An 11917-nucleotide genomic window follows, 5' to 3' on the forward strand; every position below is an offset into this window, starting at 1 on the left:
CAGCAGAGCCCCAGGGCGGATGTGGCCCTGGGTGGATGGCATCTGGATTCCCAGGCGATCCACAGTCACTGCCTAACGCTTCGCATCACCCCAAGGATTTATTTAGAGAATGCAGAAGGCCTGCTATCCTCAAATCACAAGAATTTCAGAATTACACTTTCAATTACACTAGAACACAGCTCTGTGTTTAATCTCATCACTGTAGCGGGGGGCAAAGGAGAGCCTCCTGAGGCAGGTGCTGCCTGAGGCAGACCCTCCAATCTGGTGCTCCTTCTCCTCGGGGACTTATGACTCCAACTCCGATCAAGGCTGGTGCCACCTTTACAGCCACACTCGGGGCAAGAGAGACCACTTTCTCTTTTTTGAACCAGTTTTGCATTGACTCTTTGTCCCAGTTCTGCTGAGAACTCTCTGTTTGCTCATTTGTTTGTTTTCCTATTTGGGGTCAGCAGGAAATGATGCAATAACTGGACAAGGTAACTTTCGTTTGGCTCGACAGATGCATAAAAACAAATGCTTATACAGCACTTACTCTGTGCTAATCAAGCCATGCGGATTCATTAATTCTCAGGACAGCTCTGTGAGGTAGATGCTACTGTCTTCCCCGTTTTATAGATGAGGAAACTGAGGCACAGAGAGGGGAGGACACTTGCTAAGGGTTCACTGCTGGAAAGTGGCCGACTTGGGATCTGAACTTGGGAACTGTTTCCAGAAGCCATGCTCTTTTAAGTTTTATACTATTAGCCCAGGACCACTGACCGTGGCCTTGTCAAAGGATTTCCTTTTTAAGATTTCAAGGTGATGCTTTTAAATAAAATAACATCTACTTGTAAGTCAAGTTTTTGTTTCCTTCCTGAGAATATAATTTAGAGACAAGAAATTCCTTTCCCTTAAGCCAGTGGTCAGCAAACCGTGGCTTGCAAGCCACATGCGGCTCTTTGGCCCCTTGAGTGTGGCTCTTCCACAAAATACCATGTGCAGGCGCACACGTACAGTGCGATTGAAACTTCGTGACCCATGAGCAGAATTCGGTTTTTGGCTCTCAAAAGAAATTTCAATCGTTGTATTGTTGATATTTGGCTCTGTTGACTAATGAGTTTGCCGACCACTGCCTTAGACTGTCATTTTTATAGACTAGAGCCCAAGAATAAGGCTGGGTCTTCAGGATGTCAAATACTTCTATACTTTTATCTACAAAAACTCTGTAAACATCTGGATAGCATGGTGGATCTGCCCACTTCTTATTTGGCTGAATATGTCCTGTAGACACAATCAGATTCAGATTTGCCAGACACTTGTCAAGAGTTCCATACACTGGTCTATAGGCTCTTTTCACCAATAAGTGCACCTGGGAAGCTACTCAAGAAATCCAACTTCTCAGGATAAACTTGTGGGGCAAGCAAAAATGTCCTCCTGGGTGCATTCATGAGGTGCCATTCCACATCTAGAACTCGGCTCACTCGTCTCCTAACTGTAACGGTCCCTGGGAAAACACCGTCACGCTGAAGCGAATTACAGAGGGCAGCTAAAGCGACCGGGGGCAGCCCGCTTACTGTATGAGATTAGACTTTTAAAAAGGATTAGAGCTCCTTCATCTGCAGAGATGAAGATTAAGAGGCAGTAATGATCCAAGTCTATAAAATCAGAAAGGAAATGGAGAACGTAACCCCAGCCCCGTCCACAAATCCTAGGATATTATAACCAGGGCTATCCCTTCGGAGTTCCCGGGAAATCACTTACGAGCCATAAAAAGAAGATACTATTTTCTCAGCGGGTAATAAATTTAGAGAATTATTATCTTGAGGAGTGGTATATTCTGAGAATGGGGCTAGGCCTGAAAAGGTTTAAATAAACCCGTGGGTAATAAAACCATAATGATCTAATAATGGGAAGTTGGGAATGTTCTGGGGACATCCTGAGTCATTTGAACATGATTCAATCAATGACAGGTACCCGACTCTCCCAACACGCTCCCTGCCCAGGGCTCGTGGCCTGCTGATCTGGCCACCCCTCTCCTCACTGTCCCAGCTGGCTGGTTCCTAATAGTCAGAACAGGGCTCAGCGACAGGGGAACCCAGGAACCTGGACACGGTGGCAACTCACTCCTCGGGAGAAAAGCTCTTTAATGTTCTCCAGGGTCTTCGACCCAGGAGTCTGCATTAGAATTCAGGACAGCGGTCTGACCATGATCGCTGAAAATATAAGAACTTACTCCTTTGGGCGTAAAACTAAAATCGATGTTATACTCAAAGATAGAGACATTGAAACTTCCCATGTTGGCGTGGTTGGGGGGACAAAAACTGCTTAAATTCTCTGTGAGGAAAGCTGCTCATAATACGCTAACACAGGACAATTAATTCAATTTTAAGGAGGGATGAAAACATACAATTACAGAGAACCCATCTCAGCCCAAGATACGGAGCTCTAACATTTACTGCAGTTAACATTGGAACTGTTACACCTTCTCTAACGCCCTGGTCCGTTAAATACAGAGTCCAACTTGAGAGAAATGTTTTAGCTTGTTTCCAAAACAGCCCCCGGTTAATCACTTTCAACATCTAATAATAGGTCATGGTCGGGGGCTGGGGAGGTGATGACAGCAGAAGGAGCAGGCAGGGCACTTTGGCTGGGGGCAGAGGGAGGACAGTTCCATACAGAGGAAAGGGACCTTCAGCTGACTATACCATGCACAGCGAGGCATGAAGAATCTTTGCTCTATTCCCAGTTTGGACCGCTTTTTGAAAATTGGTAAAATGAGGCCATACGCCGAAGCACATAAAGGAGCCAAGGAGAGAGAGAGAGAGAGAGAGAAGGGGTGGTGGAGAAAGGCACACACAGAATAAGCAATACCCAATAAATCCGAATTCTAACCCTACCCGCCGTCCTACTGAGAGCAACCGCTTGGTATCTTTTCAAACTGGGGAAGCATCAGTCCACACATGGAGGGGGGGTGCGCGCGATTCAAAGACCCCATTCACTGGGTGGATGGAAAAGTGGGAAGGTGGGAAAGGGTGAGGACGGGTTCAGGAGCAAGGAGTTTTTGTGTGTTTTTTTTTTTGTTTGTTTTTGTTTTTTTTTGCTCCTTGTTTCTCTTTCGAGTGATTTGGGCAAGAAAACTGGGACATCTGGAGTTCAGAAGTCAGGCATGGGGAAGAAGTGGGAAGATGAATACACGATCATCCGCCACACAAAAGGACGGAGCAGAAAGGAGCCCACATTTGGGCACCGGCGTCTGGCAAGGAGGCCGGCAGCAGGGCTAATGAAGCATTTGTGGGGTGGGACGCCTGCCAGCGCAACAAAGAAGATGTGCTCGGGCTCTGCAGATGTGCCAGGGCCCCCAGAGCAAAATAATGACATAATCACCATCAGTGTCACAGACCAGACTGTACACAAGGTGACAGGGGAGGGAGGGCCTGGAATACACACCCGGGGACGACTCTCCCCGCAGCCCGGCCCAGGGCGCTGCTGCCAGGAGGCCCGGGGGGGCAGGCAGGCAGGGCGACCTGCCTATCTCTAACTCCATCTTAAATCCTAAGGCCAGGCTGGTGCTCGCTGTTGGTGGTGGGTGTTTTTCACGCAGTCCCAGCTATTTCTGGGATGAGGCAGCAGAAATGGAGAGGCTTCAGATTCGGACTGGCTGGAAGAGGCTGAACGGAGAGAAGCCAGGGGGGGCAATCCAAGGAGTTCTGAGTCGAACTCCCTCCGCCTTCTGCTGAGTTCTGTTGCTCAGACTTTTTACCAGTCCGATCCAGGCCATGCAACCCGAGGTATAAACATTATCATGGATGTCCATGTTTCATGTTGTAAAGGAAATGCGAGAAACATCTTGGGGGAACCTCAGGGGGTTGGGGGGCACACATGAGCAATGAATGGTCCCTCTCCAGGTGAGTACAAAAGCAGTACAGGCTGATCTCTGGCCCCTGTCACCTGCCCCTGGCTGCTGCTCAGTGAGGTGGGTGTGTTAGTACAGCTGTCTGGCTTCTAAGTGACTTTTGTCAGCTTGAAAGTGAAAGTCTGTTTGAGGAGCTGAAAGAACAATAGCCCGGAGCCCGGAAGAAGGGCTGGGAGCACAAAGGACTTAGACCAATAGTGTCCCTTTTCATTGCTTCTAATGAAAGATTCATAAGAATAACTTCAATTTTTTATGACTCCCCCTTTTTGGTATGACTCTATTTGTTGTGTCAACTTTCCCCAGATGGGTTCTCTTTAAATACCAAAAGGTCTGCAGTGGATGTGTTTTCTAAGAGCTATGGGGACAGGTCCTGGCCACCCTGTGGGCCCCTTCCTCCAGATCAGACTGCTCCGAGGGACCCAGAGATTGCCTCTCAGCCTGGTCCCTTTCGGCCCTGAAGTTGCTGTGGACACTACAGCGAAGTGACCTTAATCCTTTCTCGTGTGCTAGTTTAAGTGGCCCTCGGAAAAAATGATTGTATTTGTTTTTCTTGGCTTCACTCTATTTACTAGGAGCAGTATGACCATCCTTAGTGGTTCTGCTTTTCCTTTCCTTCTCAAGTAGCTGTCTCCCACACTGCGTCTTACTTTTGTGCCTCAGCCCGGAGAGGGGAGGGGACCGGCTTGTGTTTGTTTTATGTCATGTTAGCAAACAGCACTGAAGGTTGGCTCGAGGCAGTCCCTGAAGGTGAAACGTTATTTTTAACCCGGCATAATCTGCTTTGGTTCTCAAGAACCAAAAAGAGATGTTTGCAAAAATACTTATTCTTCATATATAAGTATTTTTTAACAGAGGTGGTTAAGGGACTTGAGTGGAATGATCGTGAAAAGTTCTGCTCTGTGTCTGAGGAAGACCCAAACGGTCAAAGTGAAATAAAATCAGGGGGGCAGGGGGCGGGGGAGGGATGAGGCAATTTGATTTCCATGTTATCTGCCACGTGAAAAGGGATCGCGGATTTTGGAGCAAGTTTGGGTTCGCTAAATGCGTTTGCTCACTGGAGACCAGATAAACAGGCTCGTTTTCAAAAGCCTGTTCGAACTTCTTCAGACATGTAACCCAGGATGGGCCGAACACAACGGTAACATCCGCCTGAAAGCTCTAACCACCACCACCAGAGGCTCTCGGCTAAGGACTTGCTCCCTTCTCCCGCTCCCCCCTCCCCCCCTCGCTTGAAAACCCTTTGTGGGACCAAGAGAAAGAGCCTAGGCAAGGAGAGCTGAATGTCAGACAATGGGCATCACTCCGCACAGTCTCTGAACTTTCCTCATCTCCGAAGGACAATTAATTGCGAAGGCCTTAGGGGTAGGTCGCAGCAAGGGAAAACCCACGGCTGCCCCAGCGCCATGGCTGCCGCCTCTGTGTTTGCTAAATGGCTCCGCCGGTTGGGGTACAGCCACCAAGAGAGCCAATAGATCACGGGGAAGGGAGGGCAACGGGAGGGAAGCAAAAGATTTTTTTGTGTGTGCGCCTGCCCTTGTATAATTCTATTCTCACTGTGAACTCATCCATACACAAAACACAAGGACATTTTTTTTTTAAAAGAGAGAAAAGCCACAGGGCAGGTTGCAGCCGAATCGGCCTCTTGGTGATGTGTTAAAAAGGATGGTCTTTTCACCAAATCATTTCACACAGGCAAAACAGACAAACACAAAGCGTTGAGGCTTTTTTTTTTTTTTGCGACATTAAATGGAGTAACTGATAAGGTCAGACATATGATACCTAAAGACATGAATCTGTGAACTCGTGAAGTCAAAGGCCCTCTCTGTGCCGAGGAACAATCTTTCAAAAGAAATAGATCATAGAACTCCACCGAATCCGCTTTAAACTTTATGAAGCAGGAGGAGAAAAAGCTCTAAGTAGGGAAGCTTGACAGAAGAGCCTTGAACTATTTTCTGAAGGAAAGATGAGACCCTCCCTAGGCCGCCACAAAACATCTTTTTTTTTTTTTTCTAAAGGCTCCTCTGAACTCTGATAGGTGCCAAGACACTGCCATTGAAAGCTGTATAATTATGTGCTATAGCCACTGTAGAAAACGCTTTGTTCGCCACAACAAAGGACAATAAGCAAAGTAAAGCGACATTCCACTGTATCCTTTTCTTTAAGAATGTGGAGAAAGGTCATGGAATGCTATATAACTAATAAAGCTGTTGAGTAAGGAGGTTTTCAAGTCGATCTGACTGTGCTTGAATGTAGCCCAATGACAAAAAAGACACGGGGAGCTAAAAATGCAATGACATTCCCCAATAGATGGTAAATCAATGGGCCCCGTTTCATTATACCGATCAGCGCCTTGGATTCCAGAAGGACGGGAGGCTGGCGCAAAAGTGCAGGCTCCGTGGGAGCACACAACCCCACCTCTGCCCCACTCCCGCCCCACATCCACGCCGGCATCTCTGCTGCTCTCTCCTTCACATTTCAGGCGATCATTCTGTACGAGAAATAGGTTCCCCGACGGCCGTGGGTGTACGTGTATTTGGAGAACATGCGTTTCGTCTCTTAAGAGATCAATTTGGCTTGTCAGGAGTGGGGCTGGCAAGGAAAGACACAGTAAGCGTTTCTTTGCCTCCCCGCCACCCACCAATAGTGCGTGGCGCGATCGTTTAAACAGCTCAGCGGCTTTGCGGCCAAAAGACTGCGAGAGCAGGAAGAGGTTCTCACTCATGTGCCAGTGCGCCAAATGGTCCTCATATTTAAATATCTATTTGGGGCAGAGGGAAGCGCTTCCTAGATCCACCTGTCCTCATTTTTTCTCTAAGGAGATGGTGACGTGAATGACAGACCTCCAAATACATGCAGTCTTCGTCCACATGTGCCATGTTGAGAGCGAGGTGGGTTGGCGTGGGGGTAGGCATGGTGGAGAGAATACATCCCGTGTGTGGATTCAGATGGGCCTGTGTTTGGGAGTGTGTGGGGGGGAATGGGGGGGGTGTAAGGGGGGCTGATTTCATTTTTCTTTCTAAGAGTGAAGTCAGAAAGCACAGTGGATAGAGCATCAGCCTGTGGACTAAAAGGTCCCAGGTTTGATTCCGGTCAAGGGCAGGCACCTTGGTTGCAGGCACATCCTCAGTAGGAGGTGTGTAGGAGGCAGCTGATCGATGTTTCTAACTCTCTATCCCTCTCCCTTCCTCTCTGAAAAAATCAATAAAATATATATATTTTTTTTAAAAAAAAGAAAAGCACAGAAAGAGGTCTGTGAGAGTCTTCTAGCCTGTTGTGTGACTCCAGGAAAAAGCCGGACCCCAGGCTTGATGATGGGTCAGCTGCCCAGGGAGATGTTAGTATCTTAGGATATGGCATGTATCCACCGGCTAATCAATGAATCAAATTCTCATTCTATTTATTTTTAAGCTTTCCATCCAAAGACCTGGGCAAGGGCGTACAATCACTCTCCCTGGGAATTCCGACCCTGCCTGCAGATAAACAGCTAGGCCCGCATGGGCCTAGGGGGGATGCCTGGCTGACCACAGGGCGGGACAGAGGGGAACAAAAAAGCAAAAACATCCAACTCCACACGCCCCCAAAGTCAGAATTATCTGTCTGGATGAAGGTGTCGGCCAGCGTGCACACAAGGCCACCTCCAGCCTCCCAATCTTGGGGCCATTCTGCCTTTCTTAGCGGAACCACATCACTCAGCGAGCCAAGGCCATGGCGCCAGCCTGGGGAGGTAGGTGGGCCTTTGAGCCCCCTCTCTAGGATGCTTCACCTTGTACACACATCAGTGGCTTCATTGAGTTCTTTGCCCAAACCGGTAAACCAGCCTTGGGAATTGACAGCGATCACTGCCTTCTTTCCTGCTACAGCGGTGAGAGCAACAAAAAAGCAATAAAATCCAACTCGTATGCCCCTAAAGTCAAAAGTGTCAGTATGATTTAAAAACTGGGGCAGCATTCCAAACCCCCCTTTTCCCTTCGCATAAAAAAAAAAAAAATTTTTTTTTTTGGAAGCTCTTCAAAGTGAAGTGAAAATGAAGCATGGAAATATATACCATAACACCTGGAAAGACAAATTTATTGTCACCAATCTCGTTAAATGTGAGAAGTAGGAGGGGAGGATGCAGTTGTAACGGAACACCCCTCTTCCGCACACTTTCGCAAACTCACGTGCGGAGGTTCGGAGTGAGAGCCCCACTCCATGCCACGTGGCCGGCTCTCTGGGCTTCAGCACAAACCAGGAGTACAGTTCTTGTCACACCGCCCCCCCTCCCCCCTCAGGGCCTCCTTCCACACCCCCTGGGTCTCCTCAAGCTCTCACCACCCTAACTCTGAATGCTCTGCCAAGAATCTCGGCAATTGTGTAAATTGATACAAAAGGCAGAACCACTCTCCTGTCACTCAGAAGGTCCTGACTCATAAAGGCCAGGAAAGGCAGGGTCTAGAAGAGGAGAGAGATTCAAGCCACTCCCTCTTCACTAATGATAAACCTTCCCCATCTGCTCTGAGAGCCATCAGCAGCAGGGGCTGAATGGGGGTGGTGCTAAGAGTGACAGAGGCAGCGATGGAGCAGAAAGCTGAGGGGGAAAAAAAAAAGACAAGAGAAGGAGAACAGAATGAAGGAGCAGAAAGTCTAGCAAGGGAGGAAAACATAAGCCTCATTTTCTCTCATCTCAGACCCCTCTCTACTCCTGCCTCTACCTGTCCCTTCCCATTTAGAATTACTTTAAAAGCAGTACAAATCTTTAGGCAAACTGAAGTTTTTCTTAAGATCCGTATTATTATTATTACTGCTCACATTAAATAATAGTGGTAAAACACTTAGAAGAGTATCGTGGACATCAATAAACGTTAGCTATATTATTATTGCTGCCCAACAACTGACTGAGAAATTGAAAATGCAGTCAGTAAAATGTTTTATTACTGGACCAGCTAGTTCTCTGTTGGGTTAATAGATTCCTTTGAATGGACAGGATATTTGGGCATCATGCAGGCACAACCTCAGAGTCCCTCTACATGCTTGCTTAAAAATAAAGAAAACAAGGTGTACAGTTCTCCACTTTGCCACCCTCTTCTCTTATTCATATTAGACTACAGACTCCTTCCACTCAGTCAAAGAGCAGAAACTTCAATGCCAAAGTCACGCAGGGCACACCCTCTCCGTTGAGGTATTTGGCTCCCAGTGCTGGGCCCACCTCTGGCTCCCAGCCGGGGCCCACACTGGTAAAGCTACTGTGATAAGACCGGTGGCTTCTTAAGCATCTCACTTAAGCACTGACCTCCACGCACACGGGCACAGAAAGGAAAGGATCGTCTTATCTGAAGCCTTTGCGAGCACATGTGCCAAAACCGAGAGGTGAAATGAAAAACGGTTGGGTGACGTTGGGAACCCACATGTGAATGTGTGAGCCTGTGAGCGGAGGGGGCAGGGTGGGATCCAGACTTCTGCTACCTTGTCACCACATTTCCAGAAAGAGACTAGTTTTACCAAAGGAAGAATAAGACCCAAAATAGACGGATAACTTGTCCGAAGTCACATGGGAAGTGACAAAATGACTCCCCAGGCCCCACACTCCTTGCCCTGAAGCAGTCTTAAAATAGACACCGCAGATAAAGGAGAGGTGGCCTGGCTGGAAGTGGATATGATTCAGAAAGAGAGGAATATCAGATGTTAATCATATTAAAGGGGGATTTAGATGATGCTAAATGGAGCAGCTTGTTGGGTATCTCTTCATGCCAGCCTTCCCCTGTTTGTGTCATGTTGGTCTTTGTGCTGTGAGCAGGGGATTAAATCCTAACCAGGTAAGGCTTAGACAGCACAAAAAATCCTAATGTGTGCTGTCAGGATTTGGTCTCTCGAGTGTGTTACACAACTGAAATGCAGAGCTCTCCCAGGAATGTTTGGGCGATTCTTGTTTGAAGCTTGCTGCATGCCACTAAGTGAATATTTGCCCTAATGAACTATAAAGAGTTCATTAGCACACAGTCAAATTCTCATAGCTTAAAGTTTAGGGCAATGGACTTGCAGAAGGGGTGGTGGTGGGGGGAGTGTAAATGAAGTTCTTGAGATTTTTAAAAAAAAAACATTTAGCTTTAGGAGGAATCTGTTGGTGCTCTGTGAATACATAAACCAGTGCCCTGTGATGACAGACTTTGAAGTTGGGCAGCAGGACGAAGATCCTCACTTTTAATGTGTTCAGCCCAAGGCACAGTGTTGTTTATAGCACCTGTGGCAAGCAAGCTCCATGGGTCTGGGAAAGCAAAGATACATTGGCGGCTTGTCGTATAAGCATGCAGATTTTCAAGGTAAAAACCATGACTTCATCACCTCAACGCTTCCCCAGTCAGTTCTTTCTGAGCCGCCATAATTGAGCTGCTTAGAATAGGGAGGGGGGGAGAAAGGAGGGAGAAGGGCCCCAAAAAGAAATGGAGTGTGGGCAGTGGCAGTCAGGTCCCTTTATTGGCGAGGCCAGACCAAGGTACCTCTCTCTCCCCCTTTCTCCCCCTCTCTCCTGTGACGTTGAGACCTTCCTGGGCATTTCTGGGTAGTGCCCAGCTATGTGAGAAAAGCAAGATGACTAACTTAAGATCCCTGCGCGAGCAGGTGAGGGAGGAAACACTCACAGCCTATCCTTGAGATGATAAAAGGAGTGTCCATCTTTCAGGAAAACAACTTTTGCTATTGACATTCATTGCACATCACATATTTTCAGCTCAATTGACATGCCAGACCTAAATGTGGGAAAGGCCTACTGGGGCAGAGACCTCTGGGTCAAGCCATGGCCTATCTACTCTCACATCAGGGGGTGTGGCCTGTGGAACGCTCCCACATTCCCACTTCCGGGGATTGTTGCCCCAGCCAGCAGGGCTCAGCAAAATGCTTTTGTGAGTCCTGGGAGACTGGTTAGTGTTTTCTCATAGTCATCGTGTTGCAATGAAAAAGTTTGCTGAGACACCACGTTAGCCAGTAAAGAAAAGCCTTACTCAGAGCCACATACATTTTATTGTTGCATAGAGTTTGCTTTCTGGGAATTGTGTATACTGCTTTGTGTGTCTCTATAATATGTTTGTTGTATATACATACGTGTGTATAATAGAGTATGAACACAGAGCGACATGCTTGTGAAGTGACCCATATGCAAAATACACACACAAGCGCCTCCTCCCCAAACAACAGACATAGAAGCAAAACAAAAAAAGATGTTGATGGATATCTTAGAATATGCACTTAGTAAACTCTCATACCATTTCTCCCATAAAGGAAATAAATGCTGATTAAAGTTAGAAACCATGGAATCTCTCCCCCATCGGCATTTCTAGACTTCCTTAAACAACTTTTGCTATTGCCATTCATTGCATATCTCATATTTTCAGCTCAATCGCCCTGCCAGACCTCAGTGTGGAAAAGGCCTACTTGGGACAGGGACCTCTTCTCTAAGAGGGGACCACACTGTGTGTTTCTCGCTGCCATTTTCTTTGGATTCTCCAGTTCCCCGTTCCCGTGGTCCAATGGGAAGCAGCACAGCTGGCCGTGGGAAAGGAAATAGAAGTGGGTCAGGTCCCCAGGACTTGGATGGGAACCACGAGTGGGGGGAGTGCTCCTCACTGTTGCTCTACCTCTTACCCACTGGGGGGTGTTTCCATGAAATACCAATACAAAAACCACATTGAGGGACATTTCTGAAGAAAATACACCAAAAAAAAAAAAGAAAGAAAACGAAAAGATAAGGAAGAGTTCCTACCTCAAAGTCATTTGCTTTATTGTAGTGCATGTTCAGAGCCCTGTACAGCTCACAGTCTCTGGTTATAGACAGCTCTTCAGTGCTGGTGACTCCATCGTTGATGGCCTGACGCGCGTACTTCTCCATCTGAATGTAGTAAAACTCACGGAAATTGCTAAACCACTTGATGAGCTGAGAGGTAATGCATCTGTTGAACTGTTAAATTTAAATATTGAAAGGGATAAGAACTCTACCATTTTCTTCATTGATTCTTCAAGCATTCAAAGCATTTTTTAAGTTCCCCTCCCCCGCTC

General features: G+C 47.2%; 1 protein-coding gene across 1 annotated transcript in view; it reads right to left on the bottom strand.

Annotated features, from left to right (window-relative positions):
* PROX1 (prospero homeobox 1) overlaps nt 1-11917 on the bottom strand; it is a 54552-nt gene that overhangs the window by 18074 nt on the left and 24561 nt on the right. The window contains exon 4 of the mRNA XM_084865578.1: nt 11625-11819. Within this exon, the coding sequence (XP_084721704.1) occupies nt 11625-11819 (195 nt within the window). The remainder of the gene's footprint in view (nt 1-11624; nt 11820-11917) is intronic.

This window comes from Pipistrellus hanaki (assembly GCF_964339955.1).
Source record: "Pipistrellus hanaki genome assembly, chromosome: 18".
Lineage (NCBI taxonomy): Eukaryota > Metazoa > Chordata > Mammalia > Chiroptera > Vespertilionidae > Pipistrellus > Pipistrellus hanaki.